This window comes from Podarcis pityusensis, assembly GCF_964106645.2.
Source record: "Podarcis pityusensis genome assembly, chromosome: 14".
Classification (NCBI taxonomy): Eukaryota; Metazoa; Chordata; class Lepidosauria; order Squamata; family Lacertidae; genus Podarcis; species Podarcis pityusensis.
The window spans coordinates 13,032,790-13,059,400 of record NC_138039.1 but is presented as its reverse complement, the minus strand read 5'-3'; the positions used below and the strand labels follow the sequence as shown (position 1 = coordinate 13,059,400).

The window sequence follows — 26,611 nt, the reverse complement described above, 5'->3', positions numbered from 1 at the left end:
CATGCTGGCCACATGACCCGGAAGCTGTACGCCGGCTCCCTCGGCCAATAAAGCGAGATGAGCGCCGCAACCCCAGAGTCGGTCATGACTGGACCTAATGGTCAGGGGTCCTTTACCTTTACCTAGCCTCCTTCACCCTCCCATCAAAAGGAGTGCCACCTGAGTGCAACTTTTCACAGGGGAAGTCAATGACAGGGTTTATATTTGAAACACACACACTTTACAGGACCAAATTTACTTTTCAATACAGAATCCACAATTCCTTGTTTAATAACTCTCAGAATCTTCAGCCATCGTGTATTTCTGCTGAAAGAATCAAAGTGTGGGTTTTGTTGTAGACATATTCACAACTCTGAAGGTGATAGTAAGCCTTCATGCTCCACACTCTGTGAAAGCTCATTCTCAAAATACTAAGTTGGACCCAGAGAGATCCTTTAAGTACAAATTCACTTGTATTTGGTCAGCAGAATTTAGAGCCATAGATCCACATAGGAAGCTGCCATATTAAGTTGAATTAGTGGTCCATCTAGCTCAGTATTGTCTCTACACTGATTTATAGTAGGCCTCTAGGATTTTTGACCAATCTTTTGCAGCCTTGCCTGGAGGTGTTAGGGACTGAAGCTCGACTTTTTGCAAACAACAAAGCATGTGTGTTGTTGAGCTATGGCCTCTCCCTCTGTTTTAATCACAAAACTGCTTCTTCGTGTGTGTGTGTGTGTGTGTGTGTGTGTATATATATATATAGTTTTGAAATGTAAGAAACAGCGGCCATTTTAGCCGTGACAGTGGCCTAGATGTGTAACCATTTCTTTCTTACTCTGCCTTATTGAGTATAATGCAGCTTGCCCTTTGAACTAGAACTGACATGACAGATAAGAGTATACATGCTAAATATACGGTATGTGTATTGTAGTACATTATTACCTACCCCAAAAATGGTCAACAGCTGTCTGCTCCTGTATTGAAGACTCATCCAATATGGTTGACATTAAAGAGCCATCACTTGCGTGGCTACTGAAACTACTGTGGCTAAAACTGGAAGAGCTGGGCACACTTTTTCTTGGGGTATGTCTTATAGAGCCAGACTGTTTCACCACACTTTTACGCTGCTTTACAAACCTTAAAGAAAAAGAAATGTCAAAGCATAAATGTGAAACATTTACCAACATTTCAGGCATATTAAGAATCTGTAACACAAGGCAAAAGAAAAGGGGCATAATAATCCAGCAGGTCTTCTGAAGCCATGTCAGTGTTACTCTGGCTATAGCAACAAAAAAGGAAGCAGTTTTCCTTTCCTCTTAAACTAGGAAGACATGTGAAGGCAGCTCTGTATCAGCAAGTTTTTAATGTTTGACATTTTAATGTGTTTTTATATGCGTTGGAAGCTACCCAGAATGGCTGGGGCAACCCAGCCAGATGGGTGGGGTATAAATAATAATTTTGTTGTTGGGAAACATTACTTCAACATTAAAACCATCACACAGCAGATAGTGGCTCAATTCAAATACACCAGTCTACAGTCTATGCTAACCACAGGGTCTATATAATGTGGAAACACAGATTGTAATCTAAACAATGAGGCAAAGTACAGTTTATTTCAGAGTTGCTTGCTGGTTTTTTTGTTTTCTTTCTGTTAAGAATTCCCAGCTTAGTCGAAATGACAGAGAAATTAGGACACCACAATCATGGCTTCACAAGGCGTCTGAACTGTGTGAAAACTGAACTTCCAGGGTAGTTTATGATAACAATAAATCTCTTCCTGAGAACTGCTAACCTATAGGTGCCAATGAGGAAAGAAGATCCACCTTGTCACAAATTTTGTGGCATACACAGAAAAATGTTTTCATTCTGCTTCTAAGCATCTTTGAAAGCATATGCATTGTGAAAATATCAAGCCAGCCCCTCCCAGAGTTCTATATGACTTATGAGAGGAGGAGGGCAATCTCTGACTTTGCACAATAATCACAAGCAGTGACAAACACTGCTTCTGCACAACTCTGGTACCTGGTGTAACATCACATTCTTTTTCCCCAAAGGACTCATGGGAGGAAAGAAGGGTCACAACTATACATAATGGTTGCATACCAAAGCTGTTCCAAATTTGTGGATCTCTTTTCAAGCCAACCTTGTTCTATATACTATGCCAAAAAATATGCAGAAGTCCTTTTTTAAACCACTGATCCTAAATTTGGAAACAAGTCCAATTAAAATTAAATAGCTGTAGCTTCTAAATAAAGTAGTATAATCTAGGCAAAGTTAACCCTTTAAAGTCCCACTTTTAATGCATGAAGTAAGTAAAAGTCTGCATTTCTCCCATTTTAAATCAATTGTACTTTTAATTTTTTGACTGACTATGCCAATTTTATTTTATTTTTAGCACTAGAAATGGTCACATCATAAACAAAACAATATGCACATATACATTCTGAATCCTCTGTTACTGTAATAGTATTTCCAAGAAGCAAGGTCCATGAACTTTGGTGATTAAATAAGCATCCTTTGGAATGCAGATTAATAGTGGGGTTTCTTGTAGGAAGCCCCACTGAGTAACATGTGACTTATGTTGTCCTACTTGGAAGCAACTCAGAAGGGACTACTTTAAAATAAAGATGCAGTAACAGGGTTTAAAGAGTGCCACTCACAAACCATTTCATTGGGATTAACCCAATGAACAGTTCATACATTTTCTACAGGGGATAGGGTGGCTGTGCAGGCAATGTGTACATGTGAAATGGTTCTACTTAAGTCCCACTGAGGTCAGAAGGAACTGCGTTACATGCCATTTGCGGCTTTTGAGTTCTCATAAGAAGCCAAGATAATCCATAATCCTAAAATGTTTTTCTTGTGAATATTACCTCCTTCCATCTAGTATCTAGTATGAACATATTTGTGATCAGCCAGAATCACTGATAGAATAAACAATTTAAATCATGGTAAGGGAGGGGTAGACAAAAGATATTCCAGCTAATGACGGAAAAAGGAACAAGATTAAAATAACCTGAATGATACTGCATAGCTTTCTCTGATGAGAACCTCCAATGAGAAACTCCCCCCACCCCCAAAAAAATGCAATGTTAACCACACTGAGTGCACAATGCAAAACAAGACAAAATGATTACTAGAATTTCCAGTTACAGAGTTAATCAATCCATTTGAACAGTCCAGAAATGTAACCAGTCACTGGTCACCAGAGAAGCATCTCCTGTGGTTGACAGGTCTGAAAATAATGTAGCCATGTGGACTACATATATAGCTGTCTTGAAGATCTACTTGCCTCTTTTATTTTAGCTGGGGACGCAGAACACTGAGCTTACATTAATGCTTCACAGCATGAATGCCCCACTCTTAAGATTATGCAACTATTAAAAGTATAGAAGCTCCATCCTCAACTAACCAGTACTTTGAGTATCTCGTACAAACCACACTCTCCAATTGCTGCTGCTACTTTTCTTGGACTCAAGAGTCACAAAAGCATGTGCTAAAAGGTTAGGGAAGAAAACCTAACTCAACTGGAGGCTACAATAGTAACTAGTACCATTTTTTAACAAATATTCTTTTAAAGAAATTCTACAGTACAACAGAGGTATTTGCAAAACTGAAGCATCACCTTCAGTTCTCCAGGAGAAGATGCCTAACTTTGGGAGGAGCAGTACTCCTCTTTTTGCCCACTGAAAACCCAAACCTTTTAAAGAAAAACTAGTAACTATCATAATTCCCAATGCAATATAGAAATACAAAACAAAAATCACAGCTTGCAGTTGAACCCCTTAAAATTTAATAGAATGGAAGCAGTAAGAAGGTAACTTACATGAAGTACCTATTAAAAGAAATGCTTACTTAGTTGACTGGTCTGCAAATGCCTTTTTCCCGCCATAGGAGCCGCTGCCACCACCAAAGATGCCTTCATTGTGTGTATCCTCAGGTGTGTTATATGTTACAGCAGACAAACGTAAGCTGCGCCTTGACATTCTTGGGGAGTCAAACACAGGGTCCAGTTTGTGTTCAGTCTCAAAATCTAGAGCAGTTGATGAGTAGCTTGAACTATAAAGAAAAGACAGAAAAAGATTTTGGTATATCTGCTGAAGGCAGCAGGCAGCTTCTCAACAGAGAGGAGGAGACAGGAGTATAATTAACTGCTGTTGAGCAATCCATACGGATTGCTGTTAATGCTTCCAAGTAAAAATCAAGGCACTTAAATCTTTGAATCTCTTTGGGCCTTGCTCATCTGAGAGAGTCCCCGTTTCTCCTTGTGCAAACCCAACATTTTATTGAAGATCAATGCTACTTCCCATCATGCAGAAAGATCAGAACATCGGAAAGGAACACCATCCTTTTCAAGGCTTTGAAATCTACCTCTTTCTTAATCTCAAGGGGGAAACGTGAGGCCCACTTGCTTATGAAGACATTCAGGATGTGAGCTGTTGCAATAAAATAATCATTTTAATCATCTGCTGTTCTACAGGATTGGACATTAAACAAAATAATGTCCAGTTATTTACTTATTGCTATGGAGTGGGCATGTATCTTTTTATCACTTTAACTAATTTCTCAGAGTAGCCTCAAAAGGTTTTAAATATTTTAAATGAATGAATAAATATTCCAGTGCTTCAGGAAAGTTAGTTTTGAAGCCTAGAGTAAAGGTAGAGAATCTCAGGCCTCTTTATTTGGCCCTTGTCACTCTCCCCAGGGGTGTAACTTCTCCCACAGACCATAACTTCATTGAGTACTTTTGCATTGCTGGAATGTGTCCTTGAAACTGTGATGATGCTTCTTGCTTGCTTGGGAGAACAGAGGTATGTATGTTTATATAAACCTCTAGTTTTTGCATGGGTGGACTGTAACCTCCTACACAAAGAAAAGGGTCACATCTCTTGTTCTGCCACTTTTGTTTATGGCGCTGCCTACCACTGGTATGCACTCCCTGGAATGCTGCCAAGAAGAAAATGTGGCCCTCTGGTTCCAAAAAGGTTTTGTGTTTTTATCATCACTGTTAAAGTTTCAATAAAAAAATTCCTTCCTGTAGCACCTTAAAGACCAACTAAGTTAGTTCTTGGTATAAGCTTTCGTGTGCATGCACACTTCTTCAGATACACTGAAACAGAAGTTACCAGATCCTTCTATATATATGTTAAAGTTTCAATTTGTCCGAGGGATCAGTTTGGGTAGTTTCACTTCCTTTCAAATATGTCCTATCTTGAAGCCTAAAAGGCGTAGCAGCTTGGCAAACATGGCCAGAAACTAAGTTTACAAGCAGAACTGTGACACAAACTTTGGAGTAGACGAGGCAGGTGCTCTCCACAAAGGATCACCTATTGGTCTTCCCTATGCTACTTTCTTCCTGCAGCACACAGCTTCACTTTTGCACGTAAAACACCATCCCATGTGTTTCCCTGCCCAGCACCACTACTACTACTATCAAGTGGCAGGATACAGTGAAGTCATCATTAGGAAAGAGTGGGGGTGACAGACATGGTGACTCTCCCCATGACTGAAATGCACTCTACTGTACTTGCTCTGGAAACTGCAATTAGTGCAGAATGCTGCAGCACAGTTGCTGACAGGAGTGAGACCTCGTCAGCATATAACGCCTCTGCTCAGATATCTGCATGGGAACCCAATTTGTCAAATGACCGAGTTCAAGGTATTACTGTTAGTATATCAAGTCCATAACAGCCTGGGACCAGTTTAATTGTGGATTGCCTTACCCCATAAGTATCCATTCACTCCAATCTACAGAACTGGCACTGTTACAGGTGCCATACAGGACTTGTTCCACACTTGTAAGAATCTGATTTTTTAGTGTGGCAGCACCGCCTATTGATATCAGACAGGCATCTTTGCAGTACTCAGCAACTGCTTTTTGTTTATTATATTATGATTGTTTTTAAATACCTGTTTTCATTTGTTAATTCTAATGCTTTTTTGTAAACAACTTAGAGGTTTTACTATTACAATCAAGTAATGTGGTAAACTAAAAATAATAATAATTTAAAAATGGTGATACATTTTTCAAGGGCCAGCACAGTGCCTGCAATAACAAGTGGTCTGTCCTTATATCCAGGGAGCCATGTTAGTCTGTGGTAGCAAAAACAAAGTTGTTAAATGCACCCATGAAAATATAAGTTATTTTAGGAGAAACTAATTTAGGATTGGGACGCGGGTGGCGCTGTGGGTAAAAGCCTCAGTGCCTAGGGCTTGCCGATCGAAAGGTCGGCGGTTCAAATCCCCGCGGCGGGGTGCGCTCCCGTTGCTCGGTCCCAGCGCCTGCCAACCTAGCAGTTTGAAAGCACCCCCGGGTGCAAGTAGATAAATAGGGACCGCTTACTGGCGGGAAGGTAAACGGCGTTTCCGTGTGCTGCGCTGGCTCGCCAGATGCGGCTTTGTCACGCTGGCCACGTGACCCGGAAGTGTCTCCGGACAGCGCTGGCCCCTGGCCTCTTGAGTGAGATGGGCGCACAACCCTAGAGTCTGTCAAGACTGGCCCGTACGGGCAGGGGTACCTTTACCTTAATTTAGGATTACATTTTTAAAAGCAAAACAATGGTCTGAAGAGACTCCCTTTTCATGGAGAAGAAAATGTAATGCCACATTAAACCAAATGTCAGTGAAGTGGAACTAACGATGAAGAGAAAGCAGCCTTGAGCGTTGTGTGGTTAGTGTTAGAGGGAGGAAAAAAACAGAATTCTGGCTTGAGAATCTCATTGCTAAAAGTTATTAAACTGAAACTGTTGCAGGCCAAAAATGGCTTATCTTCTGAGTTACACCAATAAAACCCAGAGACAAAAACATGCACAGCTTCAGTTTTAAAAGCAGGAATGCCAGGAGACTGCAATCATAACAGAAGATTGGGTTCAATCATTTATGGGGAAGAATGGGGTAGCTCAGCGGCAGAACATGTGCTTTGCAAACAAAATGTTTCAATCCTAATAAATATGTCCAGGTAGGGCTGAGAAAGACCCTTGTCTGAAACCCTAGAGAGCTGCTGCCAATCAATGTGTAATACTGAGTCAGACCATTGGTTCACCTAGCTTGGTATAAAGCAGCTTCCCAGGATCCAAGATTTATACTCTAGACTTTTAATTGCATATATAAACATATTTCTCCATTAATTCTGCAGTTTCACACACAGGAAAAAACTGCATATAGTCTTCCCTTCCACTGGCATGGAAGGGAACATTCCAGCACATGGGCAGAGGAGAGCCTAAATTATTTGCTAATCATTTTAAGATTAACCACCACAAAGGAGAATTATCTCCAGCTTGTCTAGAAATAATCAGGGGTCTGCAGGGATTGAGTGTGGAGTGCCACATTCAATCATGTGTGTCGAGTCCCTACCCCCACCCACTGTCTGAAGTGGGACAGCCCAGACACAGGTTTTCTGTCTGAGAGAGAACTAGGCCATGCACAGCAGCCCAAATCGTATTGGGACTCAGATAAGCTAGACCAGGGTTGCTTAAGATGCATTAAAAGCATGTTCTACGATAACTGACAGATGGGGAAGTTCAAGCACAGGGGCCGAAAGCAGGCCTCCAGGTTTCTAGCTGGCCTTTGAAACTCTGACCAGGTTGTACCCTTCAGAGGCCCTGCTTCCAAGCCTGAGTGTTCTTTGAATGGGTCCTTGAACTCTGATCATACCTCTTGCTTGTCTGAATAAAGGACAGAGATGGATGCATGTAAAATTTACAGGATAACCAGCTTCATATAACCAGCATGCTTTAGTCTAATTGATGCATGAAGGGTTTAATACCATAGAGTAAGCTGTCCTGCCAAGCTTAGCTATGTCACTTCCCCTTACCCTGGGCAGAAACAGGTAAACAACTCTTTGTTCCCTGCTTCCCAGTCTACTTGAGAACTCAGCATGTGAGGAGGTCTGAGCTGGTTCCTCCAGCTCGGCTGCACTGCTCTCACCAACCTCTCGTGTTCCTATACAAATAGTTTAGTAATGTTTTACCGCTTTGTAACTATGCTACTTTTTACTGCCTCTGCAACTTTTCTAACTGACATATGGAAGAACACATTATTTATTATTACCCATAAATCTCAGGGCAGGTTCCTGATACCTTTGGTGAGTTTGTAAGTATACCAATTTAAGTTACCGAATGTGTGTTCTATGCTGGGAAACTTCAGAAGGAACTTTTAAATGGGACAGTTTTGGAACTCACCCAGAATAACATATTTTAAAGGTTTTACATCCTACATTTTTACACTTTATTTGCCTCATATTTTATGAATTTATATACGCTGGTTTTCTCTCACCAAAGAGTACTTGCCCCAAATTTGAATCTTGGCATTCCGGAATTCTCTTCCTTTTGTATCTATTTTTCTTGAACCAATAACATTTATATTCATTCTTCCTCCCACTTTTGCCTCTGGCCTCACCCATCGCAGGCATGTGGCCCTCAGAAGGTTGCCCAAAATGGAATGTGGCTCTTGGGCTGAGAAAGACTGCTTGTTCCTGCTGTAACTTCATTTAGTACCTGGCAGCTCACAATTTTGCCTTTTAAGGGAGTGATGGCAATAGTCTATTTAAACACTCCTCACAAGCTACTATTGACACTTGTTATTATACGGCTGTTTTTATTCTACTTCTGCAAGTGATGGACTACAGGCACACTATTCAAATGAAGTACCAGGCGCTACAGACAGCTGCCACTAGCCCCAATTTGTTTTCACTTGGCAAACACCTATTTGTTTAATGGCATATTTGTGAGGGCTGCTCCCAAATGCAGATTGTTTTTCAGGTCTTATTACTCTAGCTAGTAACAGCATAAATGGTGTCCAACAAACAAGAAAATTGCTCAAACATTAACAGTGCAAGAAAAACAATTGTCAGTTGTAAATTTCAGAGATGGAAATAAATCCACAAAAGTAGCCAGCCCCATCTACTTCTCACACATGCTATGTTGGTGGCACAGTGGAGGTTGGAAAAGGGGAAGGATACAACCCCTTTCCAGGTAAAGCAAACTTCTTACCTGGTAGCCTGGAGGTAACTGACCACCAGCAACCAAACAAGTAGCTATTTACAAGGCTAGTATGAGAAAAAGAGCTACAGGATACACCAGTTTATAAGCTCCACATATTTTTCATGGTGACTTACTCGGGGCATAACCATTATTCAGTAATACTCAAACTTGATCTACTATTTCCCTTTTTCATCTAGGTCTAGGCAACCTGACAAATCTCTGACAATACTATCTTCCTAACAGTTACCCCTGCCCATATTAATACTGCAGGATCATGTAACATTAAAAGTTTATTGCAAAACTTAGCAATAAAAGCACAATTACGAGTAATAGTAAATTTATACCTTTGTACTTACTCTGCAAAACTGACAAGGATTCCTCATTGCAGTATGGAACTATATTAAGTTATCTACACACACACCCTGCCATGTAATACCCCCCACCCTGCATTTGCAAGCTAAAACAATGGTATTTGGGTGTGGTTCCCAAATACTTTATTTACAGCTACTGCCAAATCCTGAGTCACTGTCTTAGTCACCAGTGGTGCTGGATTAGAATCCACTGTAAAAACCTAAAACCAAACTGCTACATGTATCTATAAACAGGAAAATCAGATAGATTTATAATAAAATGCCAGGTTTCTTTCCTTGATTTAAATCTTGCCACAAAACCACAACATACAAAGAAACCAGGCCCTATAGAAGGCAGCTTCTCCATAAGGAAAAAGATTCTCACCTGAGTGCATAAGTATAGCCAGTGTTCTCTGGCACGCATTGGGGAGGGGTATACGTGTGAAGACGTGAAAAATCCATGGTCACTGTTTCAAATCATACTGCAAAAAGTTGAAAACACAGTGCTATATAACAGTTTAAAAGACAGAAAAAAGAGCTCTTGCTTGGTTCAGCCAGTACTTTAGAATACTGCAAATAATGCTTTGGAAGAGGAGGGGAAATGCCACTGGTATCAGAAGTAGTGTGCGTTTTTAATGTGGCTGCTAATGTTAGATATCCCTTATCAAAAGTCACATGAACCCTAAGCACTTCCTCTTCTGGACAGCTTTTTCAAAAGTCTTAGGCATGCTCTGTTCTGTTTACAAGGTTCTCTTAAATGGTGTAATAAAAAGCTAAACCCTGTCCATACCTACAGTGCTGCTTATAGTACACTTGACAGATACTATTAAACTGCACTTTGTTGAAAAAAGCCAAGAGTTTACAGCACCCACAATAGTATTTTTTTCCATTGATACTAAACTAAATGTTTTCTAGGTATTGAGAACTGCACCAATCAAAACAGTTAAGTAAACAAAAAGTGATGTGTTTCATGTAACAACACATTTTTCTTTTAACATTTCATTTGTGCCACTGGAATGGAAAGAGGGAGTCTGGCTCGGCTTGTGCTTTGAAAGAGACAGCCCTGTTTAGCTGGGATTGATTCAACTAATCACCTCGAAGAGAGCAAAGGCGCTTATGTACACACCCTAAAGGCTGATCCAAAATGCAATCACAAATCTAGTGCCAGATCTGTATTCCTGGAACTTGTTTTAGCTCAGGCATTTTAAGGGAGTCACTTTGAAATGTTTAGACTGTGATCTAAAGAGCCACACAGCTAGTTTTGCTCATCCAAAGGGCCTTTGGGTATGTGTTTTTCAAGAAGCAGTCCTGAATGCAAGCTACTTTTAAAACTAAGCATTTATAAAGTATTTTTGTATGGTTTGGAGCGCAAAAAAAAAAAATCCCACACAGCACACTGAAGGCTTGGATGGGCCTGCAGTAGCTCTTTGGATTCCAGTCTTATTCAAAGCATTCTTATTCCACGCTTCAGCAGAAAATGTTTCAGAGTAGTTTCCAGATCAACTAAAAAAAAAGAAAGAAAAACTCTAGCCTTGCCTTCAGGCTTATAGTGTAAAAGACTAAAGGAAAAAGAAATGGGTAGGGAGGAGGGGGAAAGCTAACTCAAGGACAATTTCTTAAAGTTACAATTCTTATAGAGACCAGCTGGGGTGGAAACAGTTCAGGTGGCCTGATGGAATAATGGAATGAGGAATGATGGAATGATGAAATGGGGAAACCCAGCCAGATGGGCAGGTTATAAATAATAAATTATTATTAAAATTATTATAACAACCCTTGCTAAGTGACAGGTGATGATGACGAAGAGCCAAAAGCAACCGGTCTCTCAGCAGAGCTGATGGAACAGCCCTGCTTCCCTTCTCTAATTCTGCTGCAGCCAGAAAGCAGGATTTTTGAGTTTTCAGTCTTTTACAATAAGTAGAAAAACTGAATGGAGATTAGCTTAAGGGCTACTAGACTGAAACTGAAGGAAACGCTAAAATTTTAAACAAAACCACAATTTAAGGTTGCAAAATGCCTAGATTTACGTAGCAGATCAAGTAACAGAAGCATGAAGAAATGTTCTTTCATAAGAACACAACACAAAACATTGAGCAATATTAGCTGTAAAGGCTGGTATTTTTAGACTTACTGGGCAAAAGGGTGCCTTCAAGGCTGATATAAACTAATTCACCCTGTTTTAAGATCACATCAGGCGCACAAACACTGTTCATCTGTGCTCTTATGTGCATGCTAGACACAAACCAGGGATTCTATTCTGACTGCTGACATCATGCTAAATGTCAGCAATCATCATCAGTACAGGACTAGGAGGAGGGAGAGGACGAACATGCAAGAACCAAAGCCAACCCACCTCTCTCATGGTGAGCCTTAAGAAGAAGTGATGTGCTGCCCTCAAAGGGTTGTATCCAATGCTAGTCCTACCAAGAACAAACCCTTAGAAATGCATGAGCATGACTAATATAGTCCCATTCACTTAAAAAGGTCAACATTGAGTATGAAGTATTTGGCTAAAACTCATAGTGACTAAGACTTAAGAATGACAAAATGCTGCTTTGGACAAAAGGAGGACACTAGTTGACACAAGATTCTGGTTATTAAACTACCGGTAGATGAAATCCAGTGCTTGCTTTTAATATAGTAGTAAGGCAAGTTACTCATGCAGGGCCAGGTTCTCAGAACAGTTTTGATCTGTCCTGTACCAATGTGCTAAAACAGGCAACTACCGTTATGTGCATGGTCACACATACGTGTACAGTGCCAAATCTGGAAGCAATGTGAAAACGTCATAAGGATGTCACTGAAACATCACTAAATTGGGGGGTGGGGCAGGGTGTTTGCAGGCTTTTTCAATGGGCTTTCTGATTTCACACAATTGCAATGACCCAAAACACAACCCCCATGCAAAGAGGGAGTTGCCAATATTTTTAAAAAAGAATATTATTTCACATAGAGTGGCTGGGGAAATCCAGCCAGATGGGTGGGGTAATAATAATAATAATAATAATAATAGCTATAATTTGGCCTTGAAGACAAAGGGGTTTGTTAGGAAATGTTCACTCCATTTGTGAAATGAGCACCTCATAGATTAAATGAAGTGCTCTGTGCTTGCTGTTCCGACAGTGACAGGACAGGCTATGGCCAAACACATACTGTAAGGTAAAAGGCCTCAGTCCAGAATTAGCATTCACACAACCACAGCTCAGTAGTGTGGAGCTGGAATGGTAAGGCGGTTCTGCCAGACAAGTACATTCAGAACACATGCAGCGCACGTGAATGTGTCCGGATTGCAATGCCTTGACGACAAAAATTAATTAGCTGTAATTTGCTTCAAAACCCAGAAGAGGATGTTGATGCTCAGAAACGCCCCAAACACCTGACCAACAGAGAACACAGAGTACGTAGGTTGGGGAACTCATTTATAAAAGGTCTATGACAAAGTACGGAAAGTTAATGACCTTGCAGCTAATTTTAACATTTGTGCAATTTGGCACAGTGATGTCTTCGCCCTAAGCGCATTATCTGGTTTATTTACTCGCACCCACAACCCCACAAAACTCCTATTCAATGAAGTTGTCATCTGCACATGCACAACAGAGATCTCAGATCTATACATCTCTGCTTAACTGCAGCTTACATTTACAAATCAGATGGAAGCTGGTTTGAGAGATAATGCATCAAACAGCAGTATCTCACAGGAAACTACAGGATGCATATGGATTGCAGCTAACATCGTATGTACACAGTTTCAAATATCAGCAGCGGGAAGGCACTGGAGCCGGAGTAAATGGGAATGTGTACAGAGTCTCAGAAAAGAGTTTTATCCCAGTCCATAAGTGTACTGCATTTATACATGCAATTTCTAAAACTATGTGTGCTCTATATATACATCCAATTGTTTTTATATATGTTTTTTCTGTAATGTGAAATTGTTTTGAGATGGCTCATAGGAAACTATTCATAAATAAATAAACAATGTCTAATAATCACCAAATTGGCACAGTTAACCAGAAGTTGAAATCAGGTTATAATTCTGGTCTCAGCCATAGGTTTGAGGGGAGTCTAAGGTTAGAGGTACCTATTGCAATGCTGGTTCAGATGCAATGTGAAACAACAGTTTCAGGGAAAAGAGGGAATAATAAGGGAGGGGTGTGTAAGAGAATGGGATGCTCCCAATTGCCTGACTGGCTTGGCAACTGTCTGAACTGGACCAGTGTAATTACTCGTATAAAACTGCAAAGCAGTGTACCCAACAGCTAGAGATACTGGAAACAATTGAGAAACCTGGCTGTCTACAGTTCCCTCTGGGCCCAAACACAGACTAAGAGACACTGTTACTTACCAAGCAGCATTGCATCAACAAATCTAATTTTGACCTGGCTGCTGAACAGCTGTCGTCACCCTCCTGAAACCCCACATATGAAACCTTAGATTGCCAGGGAAAGATCTTTAACAGGCACAAACACAAGCTACGTAGTGAGCTGTGACTTGTGTTCTACAGGAACTGGACACATAGCTATTATTTGCATACATCCCCCTTTACTCAAGTTGGAGATGAGCTGTTTAATCATTAAGATTCCTTTCCCACACAAGGCATCTGGCAACTTTCCAAGAACTAAAACTAAATATATTTTGCTCCTTCTTCAGACTATTCTGTATAGCTACAATCAAAGCGAGAACTAACGGCAAGGTTATTGGAAACTCCCACTTATAGCTAGTATTGTCTTCAGCCTTCTGTTGCAAAAAATGCAAGTGCATACCCTGAAAATGCAATCTACAGTAGCATTAATACTTCTGCGGAAAGGTCAGGTTTCTAGAAAAAGTAGGCACTGTTCCTTGGAGGAGCAGAATGACCCTCAGCCTCATAAACAAGAGAAAGGACATTTGAAGATCTACAAATATGTAAACACAAAGAACCTGGCTATTGCCAAAGTATCTCTTTGGGAGAAGTAGATTGGGGCAAAATTTAGTGGGACAACTGTTCGGGGTTTTTTTTTTACATGGAAAGCCCAACAAATTCATATGGAAAGTCAAATAAATGTTAGCTATGAAGGATGAGTTGGTGTGGAGCACAACCCTGTCTTCTTGAAAATAAATACACTCATTTTCTATGACCAACAATGCTCTTGTGCTCTTGCCCCCAATTCATGGGGGAAATAAGCATAACTCAAAACCCAGTCTTCCAGGTAAGCACTCAAATAGGTTCAGAAGGAGGGCCAGTAAGAGCTTTCAGGACTAAGGAATGGTTGCAAATGTGGCACCTGTGAACAGAGCAAGAGTAGATAATGAACTTACTCCTTAATTTTATTTTTTTAAGTGAGATGATGGGATAAGAATGAAATGTAGATGTTGACTGTTTTAATCTCTTATACTGTTAATTATAATTATTTTTAAACTGTTTTTATTATTTAAATTTTAAATTTTAATAGTATATACATATTGTTAAGAAGCTACCCAAGAATGTTATCAAGCATTGCCATCTGTCTCTTAAGAGTAATGATTGCTGAGCTCTTGGTCAGCCTGTTGGAGAAGGCTAAGATGTCCTGACCAGAGGCAGAAATGGAATGGAGTGTTTCTCTCTTGGGATCTGTGGATGGCTTTCCATGTTATTTCATAAGTCTGAGAAGCAGACAATCTGCAGGAGGTCAGAATGGTGTTAATTGTTTTCCTCACAATCCCAGTCTTGACAGCATTGCTTTTCAGTTTTGAAGCATAAAAGCAAGACTGATCTCAAAGGGATGGTAGATTGGGCTCTGAGAGAGAAGACTCAGTGAGATGAGGAAGGGTCAAGGGCCCAGAATCTCATATTCCATTAAGTCTGGGAATCTTGGTCAGCCACGCAGAATATTTCAGATTTCCATGTAGAAGGACTGTGTCCCTAAAAGTACTTTCCCTAAAAGTAGAGAGACAGAAAGGTATATAGGAGGCCTAGTAGGAAAAGTGAATCTATCACTTAATATCCCTATTATTGGAATTTGGAGAAGAAATGTGCCATTTTGGGGTTCCTTTGGACATGAAGAATATATTGACAATTAAGAAGCCCAGATTAAAAGTTATTTAATGAGTTCTAGATGATACAATCCTTGCTGAAACCAAAAGAAATTCATAGATGAGTCCAACATAAATTTCAGCTGCCCAGCCCAAAATAGCTGATCCACTCAAAATAACTTCTAAGTGTAGAGCCTGGGTACAAGAATGGGAGCTCACACCAAAATAATTGGCAGTGGTGGCTTTGATGGAAGTGGAATGGTCTCCCTCAGGAGGTTGTGGACTCTCCTTCCTTGGAAGTTTTAAAGCAGAGGTTGGATGGCCATCTGTCCTGGTTGCTTTAGTTGAGATTCTTGTATTGCAGGGGTTGGACTAGATGACCCTTGGGGTCCCTTCCAACTCTACAATTCTATGATTCTATGAAAGAAGTATCCGGATCAAATCTATCATAGGCCAGCACCATTCTTCCTATCAAGGATTCATCTTGAATTCTCCTTTTTCTGGGGAATCGCTGGCATGGGTATTAATGCAGCCACGAAGCCATCCACGGAGAGGACAGTGCACCTATCCATCACTTCTATGGAAGAGGATAAAACGTTTTGTGATAGGTTTGGAAGCCACAGCATCTTGTCCTCCCTTTCCTGAGCCTGTGGTCAAACAGGTGTGGGGTACGAGGCTATGAAGTTATAGAAGTCTTAAGAGTGATGTGTGAGGTGCTGCACTCTTCCTTCCCTTTCTGTCAGAGGAAAGATAGGCTGAAATGTCTGAAGAAATGAGCAAGAAGGCCTCCAAACCCGCAGCTCTGTAGAAAAACTGAATAAGCACAGGAACCTCCTGCACAGAAGGGATAGCAAAATTGCTGTCCCTGCCTTGGACCAGAGAAGGGCTTAAGCCAGCCCAACCTGCTCTGCTGTCCTGTGACCAATAATTATCTGGCCACAGAGTGCACAGAGAAAAATATTATAAATTCAAATGATCCAAGAAACATTTAAAAAAATTGTGGCCAACTCCTACATTATTGCATAGGAGACAGTAGTCCTGTTCGTACATCCAGTACCACATTTACTCAATGCATAGAGAGGAGACAAAACAATGAAAGCCAGTGTGGCATAATGGTTAGAGTGTTGGCCTCTGACCTGGGAGACCATGGTTCGAATCCCCACTCACCCATGAAGCTCACTGGGTGGTGACCTTGAGCCAGTCACTATCTCTTAGCTTAACCTACCTCACAGGGTTGTTGTGAGGATGAAATGGGTGAGAACACGGCTATAGTGCAATAGCTTCATCACTCAAGTAAAAATAGCCACATTTTAAAAATGGGTGTGTGTGTGTTCTGCTCCTCATGATGATTCCAATGTGTCTCTCTATACTCAACAATCTTATCAACAGAAGTCCATGGCTCAGGAGAAAACTATGCAAATTGCAAAAGGCTTCAAACTTTTACTTTTGTTTTTGAATAAGATTCAAAAATAAGACTTTTGGGGGTGGGGCAGCAGGGATCTCCACTTATTTTTCTTAACAGGTCTGGATGTTGGGATGGCAGTAATCAGAAGTACAAAAAGTGGTACCTGATGTTCTGTTTAAATAAGTTGTTGATGCAACTCACGTGCTACATTTCAAAGCTGCTATTATTCTTTTTAACAAATTCAGAACCATGGACATCAGTTTCCTTTTGCTGCTCAATTCACAGGTTGTGATAAAGAATATGAATACATTCCACTCTAGTTTCACTTTTGATAAGGAAAAGGGATTGAAGGAGTAGGATATTAGATGTTCACAGAAAACAGGCATCTTTTAGAACTACTGGAACATATCTCTTATAAGAATACACTAGCAGCAATAATACATCAGGCAATAACTGTCTATAAAATGGGCCTTCATTTTAGAATTAAAAGGATAGTATTACTGATCAAACAATAAACAAAACATCCATAGTGCTGGTTTAAAAATCAAGACCTGCTATTCTTAAGCATTTTAAAAACAATATGGTTACTTATGAGCTATAATATGCTAACTATGTATATCCCAAATGCCTCCTCAAAACAAACTGAGCTATGAACTCTCTTTTTAGTGCAGTACATTAAATTAAATTATGGTTAATGCAGCCAATAACAAATAGCTTGCACCTTCAGATTTTAAGAACTTTGTTGCTGCTGCTTCAGCAGTTTACAAGCTAATCTAACTATAGTATTTCATTTTAGTCACTGAAAACTCATTCCCCAAAATCTGAATTAACTTACAGGGAATATCTAACATTTTGCAGCCTCTTTCACGTACCTCCCCACATTAAAATTTAAAAAGAACAGGCTGAAAAGCAAAGAGCTTCAAGCAAAAGTAAATACAGTACACGATTTAGGACAAAAGACAGTGTTTCAGAAAGATGTATCAATCACATGTTAAAAAAAACCACGGGTATTCTGACATACAAATCTGATCATCTATATATTGCACTTGGTGCAAGCTTTGACTGTATTATTACTTAGACTGTGGCTGTCAAAGGAGAGCACATATTACAACACACTAAATATTTTTTAAAAGAATTATTCTGAACTTAAGAGGAACATACATAGCTAAATTGCAGTTAACAGAACATGGAATTTATAAAAATACTGAGCATTTTCTACATGCTTCAGATAACATGAGTGTTTTCACTTTACAAGCTAGTAACCCTGAAAACCAGCAATGATCGAAAAATCCAACTCAACTTGTTCTGTACAATAACTCAGTCAGATCCCAAATTACTAAGAAACAAATTGCAAAATAAGGCTCACTAAAGCAGAACAAGCAAGCAACTCGATGCTTTGGCACAGCTAAAAACAAACTCAAGTTGCCAAGTTACGCTCCAGATCTATCAGACCTACACAACTGATCAGAAAACAGCAGCAGAGGTACACCTTCAAACCTGGATCTTTTCAAAATGCAGCATCATTCATCCCACAGAGAAGGAAGGAAGAATACTTTAATTCAGCATTGTGTTCCAGGACGGGGCGATCTCCTGCCCAATAACTCAAAACAAGTTTGAGAGTTGACAGCACATTCTTTCTGTTCCACACTGCAGAATCCCAAAATGGCTTCCCAGCGTCAACAAAGCCTGAAGGATCAGACGAATCTAATCCAGCCTCTTAAAGCTTCCATTGTCACTCAGAGGCAGACTTTGAATTTATTGGACAAAGCTACTTCAGCCAGCCCACAATATTTAACCACTTAATTTCCTTCAAGGATGTACATACTGAAAACCTTTTCCCAGTGTTTTATTTATAGTTACAGGTTTCCATGGCACTTTCATTCTCACCTTTAATTAGCTCTTTAGCAAGGAGAAGCTACAATACTGCACAGAAGATCCCCCCAACATGCTTTTGTTGTTTTCCTAGGCAACCTGCAATGTTCTGTTTCCACAACATGCTTCTATTTAGCAAAAGGAAGGCAGGGAGGGGGCGGGATCAGGCTCTTCCCTGCTTTTTAAAAATAAGCTCTGGAGACCTATGAGCAAGAACTCCATTAAACCTGTGCTAGCAAAATTGATACTTTCATAGCAAGGAGGCAAGTGCAGTTATTCAAATGCTAAACAACGTTTTTATGGGGGGGGGGACCTTTACCTATGTAAATTATCTGCACAGCTCTAGCACTTTCATCATATGCAAAGCAAAATTTGAATGTCGGGAGCATTTTCCTTATTCTTTGGAACAACTTAACTTAAAAACCTTTTCCTACCTCAACAAGAGCTGGCCTTAGAGGAAATATTAAAATGTCCCACATCATGCAAGGCTAGAGCTTTTGAAATCTGGCAACACGAGTTTATTCATCCCACCTAGCACTGTCCAGAGCCTCCATCTCCATCTTAGAGATCATCAGCTTTCACAGTGCTTAGGTATGCAGCTCCCCACTCCCCTCTCTGCCTCTCATTGCTGCCACCTGTTGCTCACCCACATGCATGCCATACCTAATCAAAAGGGTGGCAGTACTCCACCCCCCCCATTGCTATAGTGATCCCTTGCTCTTCCTTCCCTCCCTGAAGGTTCCCATAACCTTGTCAAAGGAAGCCTCTCTGTAAGCCTCCCTCCCTCACTTCAGCAGATAAAACAAAACTGGCAGCTCATCCAATGGCTCATTCATGCTCATTCTTAACCCTGACATACAGAAGCAGTTGTCTGGGGCTGCATGAGACCATGACATTCTTTGAATATGCAGGATGCACTCTAGTGAACCCCCAAGGACTAATCAATACTCAAATAGGGCACAAGGTTTGGTGCATTAAACTGGCAGGATGGTGAAGCCAATACGCACCCGAGGAGGGGCCAAAGAGAGGCTTGGCCCTCCCCTGATTATAGCACATGCCTCCTCAGCATTACACATATCAAAAATGCCAGGAGCAGTTGTTTTAAAGCTTTCTAGCTTCAAGGAATCTGTTTAGCTTCAACTAGCCCACCAAAAGACCCATGTACTTTGTGGTGTGCTCTAGCCACACAGTCATTTCAGAGAGGGTGCCACCCAAGTTTGTTGGGCTCACCTCACCAAATCACCATTAACACATATGTATTGGAAGTAGACATCTAATACTCCCCTACAGCTGCAGATTTCTGGGAAAGATTGGCAGCACCAAGCAAAATATCTTTCATGTAAACTACTAAATCTATTATTTTGTAGTACATGATAATGAGGTGATATAGTAAACCAGTTCAATGAATTCTTCAATAAATCAACTTGGAAAACAGAATAATAGGAGTGAGTTTATGAGTAGTGCCTGCATATCTATATCATATAGCAATATATGTTGTATTTCTCATCCATGTGATGTTTCATTTGTAAATTTAATAAAATCATGCTATACAGTGTAAAAACCACCATTTTCTTTCTCTCCCCTTTCCACCTTCAATTTTGGTCATAGATGCTTCAGTTGAGATTCGTACATAGCAGTGGGTTAGATTAGATGACCCTCAGGGTCCCTTTCAACTCTACAATTCTATGATTCTATAACATCATTGCCATGGTTAGAACATTTCCAGGTATAGTTTGGAATTCTAGTGCCTACATCCCCCTACAGGGTGGAGGACCCATTTAGATGGTCTGCTCCCTGATCCCAGCCCAGAGACCAATGGAATATGATGAATTGCTTAAAGTTCTTGGGAATTTCCCAGTGGATGGGGCAGGCATTCATATGAAAGGTCCTAGTCTTGCTATAGAATGGCAAGATAAGATGGACAATTGAAAGTTTAGCAATCTAGTTTTCTCTCCAGTGCTATGTAGTCTGTTCAGCAACTTGGTACTTCAAGTAATTATGGATGATAAAACAGGCTGGACAACAACTAGAACCCAGGTCTTTGTTACAAAGGCAGTTGAGCACTGGTTAGAGTACACAATCATGCCTAACCTGAAACTGTTCTTAACCCGAGGTACCACTTTAGCTAATGGGGCTTCCCGCTGCCGCGAAATTTCTGTTAAGCAAAGTTCTTAACCCGAGGCATTATTTCTGGGTTAGCAGAGTCTGTAACCTGAAGCATCTGTAATCTGAAGCGTATGTAACCCAAGGTACCACTGTATATGGACTACTGAAATTGGAGTTGAAAAATACATCTTGCACCTTCAATTTTCAAATTAGCTTACACTGTAATAAGAATTAGCAGCTCTCTCACATGTACAGCCCCCTCCCAAAAAACCCCCCACAGAGTTATTCATTAGTGGAACGTGCTAGGATTCCATTTTATAGCAAGGATACTTCCAACAGTATGTAATTCTTAAGTGCAAAGCACTTGTTTCCAAATGCCTTAATATACAATCTACATACCATATAATTGCACACAAATACATTTTGCTGGATGAACATGCTGCATACAAGCCCTAGAATCCATGACCAATCACAGTTTCTCAGAGTGAAACACATAGATTTGTTCTGATGGGAATTAGCATGTTACCACAATATAAACAGTCACACTTTTAAATAAACACACATTTTTCTATATGTACACCATGATGGAAATCTATGTTTGGCTGCAGTTTCTCTGCACGTGTACACCACAGGAGCACACAAGGAAGCAGACTTGTGCAATTATCACACTTGACCATCTATATTTAAGTTGCCTGTGTGTAAGGGCTTACAATTTTTTTGCTTAAGTTCTGATAACCCTTAGACTAGTTAAGAAGAGAGCTGATGTTCATCTTCTTCAGAGATAACTAAGAAACACATATAAATATGAGAAAGTTTGCAGTAAATAAATCAGTCTAGCCTCACTTAGTAATGGAATATTTATAGTCTTTAGTACCATAATTGCACACTCAAAACCTGCCTGCCTAGGTAAATTTTCCTTGTTTCAACATTCAAAACTTGATGCGCACATTTCATTTTCCATTTCTTAATGCCATGCTGGCACCATCATGTTCCATGCTGTACTGCCAAGATCTTTACCATTTTAGCCTGGATCACAATATCACTAAATCCATAACTCTACTTCAGAACCACATAAGCATGCTAAAACCAGAGAGACAATGTGAAAGATGGGCATTACAAAAAATCATAGTAGACCAATACCAATGGTCTACTATAATCGACGTTTTCTTTTGTTCTGTGTATATCACAATGTATTTTTGTTGCTATGGCCGACGGCTGACGCAAATAAAGTTTCATTCATTCATTCAATGGGGCATAGCCCCAAAATATGTTGTATTCAAGTCTTCCTTGCAGAATTAATCCACTACTGTTAACAGCAGCAATGGCAATAATAACTAATAGTATTGGAGACATCACCATATGTTTCCTGGCATTTATGCAACCTGTCATCAAATTCTTTATTGACTAAAATATACCACCAACGCCCAGCAAGATGCCAACCCAGTTGCAATGCTAGCAGAAGGACATCTTTTCATTTGAATAAAGCATGCCGTTTTTTGTTTCCCAGCTGTCTGTTACAAACCCCCAGACCACTCTGGAGCAAAGTACCACAAATAGTGAAAGCACAGAGAGCCGTTTGTTGCTCTTTTGTGGACAGGTCATTTATCTGCCAAAGAGACAGAAGGCACAGCTGCTACTGTTCTAATCAGAACTCTATTAAAGCCTTGTGAGCCTGGATTATCCTTATAGGACTAACTGTGCCACATTCCCATATGAGGGGGTGTATCTGAATATAATACACTTAATAATTTCCTGGAGAAAGAAAACATAACTACCTGTCTGCAAAGTGCTATCCAACTATTTTTACTACAAAATATGACTACCAAAACTTCATGCCTGTTCAAAACCACCTCTCACTCTGAACTTTTATATCATTCTCTTTAATTTCTTCTTACTTACTGGTACATTGTCCTCAGCAACAATCACAAGGAAACAATTTTACCACAAGTTACTAAAATCAGGGTGCTACTTAACAGAACTGGGTCAAACGCCCACCATTTTAAGCAACTTTCATATGTATTTATTGGACACAGTTCTTCCTATTCCAAAGTCTTGAGGCGGATAATAATATGCTTGACTCCATCACTGGCTATTAAAAACCAAATTAAATCCTCATACGGTTTTTCAGAATAAATACACTTTTTCAGAATAAATACACTAAAGCATTATTTTCCATAGAAACTCACTGAAGATTATTTATTTACATTACTGTATTAAAATATTTATAATCCAACATTTACCAAACATCCCATGTCAGAACTATATGCTGTTAAAAACAAAAAATAAAATAAAACAAAAACAATGTAAAACAAAACACAGAATTCAGTTACAAATAAAACCACCAGCAGCAACAGAAACTCAAATGGCTAATACACCTGAATCCCAAAAGGCTAGGCAAAGAGGTGTCATCAGCTGCTGATGAAATGACATCAGTGTTGTAGTGAGACATACCTCAGAGGGGAAGTCATTTCAAAGGCAAGAGGCCACTGAAAAGAAAGCCCACCCATGGGCCCCTGCCCCTACCACATACACCTCATTAGGCCTGGGAGCCACCAGCAGAGCTTTTCCTATAGATCTTAAAATTCACGCAGGTTTGAATGGGAGGAGGCATTCTTTAAGAAAATTGGGCCCTTAGACATTGAGGGGTAGCCAAGAATACCCTTAATGTGTATCCTTACAGATTTTGATTTGGTGTCTATATTGACAGCACTCCCTGGTGGTCTTAAAAGTTGTAGTGGCAGTCATAGGAAGCTGCCTTATACCAGGTTGGATCATTGGTTCATCTAGCTAAGCATTCAGACTAGTTAGTACCCATTCTCCAGGATTTCAGGTAGAAGTCTTTTTCCAGTCCTACATGGAGATGCCTGGGATTGAACTTGGGACCTTCTGCATGCAAAGCTGGTATTATTCCACTGAACTACAGTCCTTCCTGTAACCTTTTGCATGCAAAACTTGTGCTCTACCACTGAGCTGTGCAGCCTTTCTATTAGACATGCAGGGCACCTTGAACTGAGTACTAACTTATGTGAGCTCATATTCCACCATACCCAGCAGCTCACAGTATGTAAGTGTGAGTAGGAAAACTATTAGTTATTCACTGATTGATAGTCACATGACACATGAGTACAAGTCCCAGCCCAGAGGGTTCCAAGCACAGATTGGAAGCTACATAAAAGGGGAAAAAATCACAATGAAACTCAAAGAGGTAGCATGAAAATGTAGAAACCAAATATAAAATGCCTGCCAGAATAAAAATATTTCCAACACCCATCTAAAAACAGGAAGAAATAGAATACGGCACAGGAAACAGAATTCAGCTATGTATAATTTTAAAAAGAAAGATAATATAATGCCAGAGTCTGAAAGTATTGGTGACCACTAGACAGACTGAAAACAAACATTTAAGAAGTTTTAATCATAAACTCAGGCAGGCCATACCTTTATCAGAACCTCCCAAAACAAGGAACAAACTTTCAAATGCTCCATAAGTTTTCTTCAGACTGGATGTGAAAGCAAAAGTAGGCGGAGTGAAGAGAGGGGAAAGGAAGGAGGGGGAAAATTTCACTTCAAAAAAATGGTTACATTCATAGTTTATCCTCCAAGTGGTGCAGGGCAGCTTACATGGTCCTCTCCTCCCATTTTATCTGCACAGCCACCCTTTAAGATAGGTTAGGCTGAGAGGGAGGAACTGGCTCAAGGACACACATACTGAAGTTCACAGCTGGGTGGGGACTTGAACACCAGGTCTCCCCAGTCTTGGTATGCTACCTTGAATGAAAGGCAGACTATAAATGTAATAAGAAGATAGCAACAACAAAACTATCAAGGTAGGTATTGCAACATTTTGTCGACATCTTGGTTTGCCCCATTAAAAGTATTAGCTGGCTGCAGCTTTTGGAGCCTTCTTATGGAGCAGCAGGGGCTACTTTCTATTTTTATTTTAATCCTAGAGGGGGAACCTGTGGTCCTTCAAACTGTTGTTGAATACCAACTCCCATCAGCCCTTATAAACCCTAACTTGCTAAACTACCTTAGGGATAGAGGTATTTTAGCAAAATGTGGAGGATCACAGGCTACCCACCCCTGCCCTAGCTGGAAGCTAATGCATTTTTATGCATTTGATTTATGTTCCATTTTTCATCCAAAGGAGCTCAAGGTGGCATACATAGTTTCCGTCCTCCATTTTATTCTCACAACAGCCCTGTGAGGTAAGCCAGGCTAAGAGACAGTGATTTGCCCAAGGTCACCCAATGAGCTTCATGGCTGAGCGGAGATTTGAACTCTTGTCTGCCGGCCCAACACTCTTAACTACACCACCACAATGGGTTGGGCAAGCTCATCTTTTATTGTATGTGCATGTATATGTTTCACAAGACCTTTGGCTCTTAATTATCTGCAGCCTCCAGTGGGTGGAATGATTTAAACCTGCCTTTTGAAAACGGATTTATCCTTGTTCGTTCCCTTTATTTTATGCCTGTTTCAATGGACGTGCTTGTTGTAAGCTACTTTGGTTTTTAAAAAAGCAACCAGTAAACTGTATGGTGTCTAAATTGTTGTAAACCTGATCCCCCCCCCCAAAAAAATGAATCATTGAGTAGAAGGGGTTCCAAGGGTCATCTAGTCCAACCCTCTGCAATGCAACAATTCGTTTTGGAATAGCAGCATGCAACTATTTGTTCATATAAAAGGGGAGTGGAAAGGAAGGAGGGGAGGGAGAATGAAGCCACCAGATATTTCTCCCTCCCCGCCTTTCTCTCGATTTGCTTGTGTGACGGGGGGGGGGTTCAAAGAGAAGAGCCCCCCCATATTATTGAGGGGGGGGGGAGAAGCGAGGGTGTTGGGTGGGGGCCTACGAACAATCCTCGCGCTAAACTAAGGGGGGGGGAATTTCCCCTCCTCAACCTCCACAGTATAAAAACGGAGGCTGCGGTGGCGGTTGCGGTGAAGAAGCCGAATGAAGGCGGCGGCTGCTGCGGCAAGCAATGAATCCCGCTGAGAAACCGAGAGGGCCGCGTTAACATAATACCGCCGCCTGCTCTATCCCTTTCATGTATTCCCGGGCAAGAGAGGAAGAGAAGGAAAAGAGAAGCAAGAAGCAAGAGCAATGGAAACGGAGTCCACCAGGCGCCTCGGCCGCAGCGCGCGCTCTGTCTCTCAAGCGCGGCCGTTAGTTACCTGACGAGAGGCACGCGCACGCGCCCTGGGAGGACGCCGCTTCTGGCTGACTGCCGGCCGTCGTCGGCGCACCTGCGGAGGGTGACGAGGATCTCGCGCTGCTTTACGGGAGCAGCGCCGCTACGCGTCCGTTCCGCCCCCCGCCCCGCTTGACTGAGGGGAGCGGGGCGGGAGGCGTCGGCGGACTCGCCGCTTCCCTGAGAGGCCTCCAGAACTTCTCTCTCTCTCTCTGCTCCTCATGCCCCGCCCCGCCCCCTTCGGCCGCGGGCAACGGTTCATTTTCGAAAATGGCGGCAATCGCAGGAATGGGCTGGGCTGCGGGAAGGCACGCCCACCGCCCCTCTTCCACACGGAGGCGGTTGGTCAGGGTAGGAGAAGCGCTCTCTGCACATGCTCAGTGGGAAAACGGATATTTCTCCTCAGCTGGTGCCTTTTCCCGTTTCCTTCGTTTCTAGGTGTGCCTAAACCGCACCTCCAGCTCCGAAGCAGGGATTGCCCCGCGGCAGAGGCGTAGGAAGGTCAGGTGGTACCCAAATTTCTTCTCACCCCCCAACATGGATGGATTTTTTTTTTGCCTGAAAAAATGGTTTTATGTTATTTCATATTTCCTTACAAAGGAATAATAATAATAAACAACTTTTATTTATATCCTGCCCTCCCAGCTGAAGTCGGACTCAGGGCAGCTATCATCAGATACATAACATTGGTATAAAATCAAACTATAATTAAATTACCTCCTAAAAACATGTCAA

The 26,611-nt window shown here is 41.0% G+C and overlaps 1 protein-coding gene across 14 annotated transcripts in view; it reads right to left on the bottom strand.

The window, feature by feature from the left end:
• The window catches only part of SUN1 (Sad1 and UNC84 domain containing 1), a 51,686-nt gene extending 25,622 nt beyond the window's left edge, over window positions 1-26,064 (bottom strand). For 4 of the 14 annotated variants that reach the window (XM_080980994.1, XM_080981003.1, XM_080981004.1 and 1 more), the window contains exons 1-4: window positions 18,196-18,385; window positions 9,699-9,795; window positions 3,838-4,041; window positions 929-1,119 (exon numbers count right to left, since the gene is read on the bottom strand). In XM_080980994.1, the coding sequence (XP_080837120.1) occupies window positions 929-1,119; window positions 3,838-4,041; window positions 9,699-9,775 (472 nt within the window). In that variant the 5' untranslated portion in view covers window positions 9,776-9,795; window positions 18,196-18,385. Of the gene's footprint in view, window positions 1-928; window positions 1,120-3,808; window positions 4,042-9,698; window positions 9,796-18,162; window positions 18,386-24,122; window positions 24,244-25,859 lie in introns of those variants that run through there. The other 10 variants (XM_080980996.1, XM_080980997.1, XM_080980999.1 and 7 more) reach the window with 8 other exon arrangements.
• Between the last annotated feature and the right edge of the window lie 547 nt (window positions 26,065-26,611).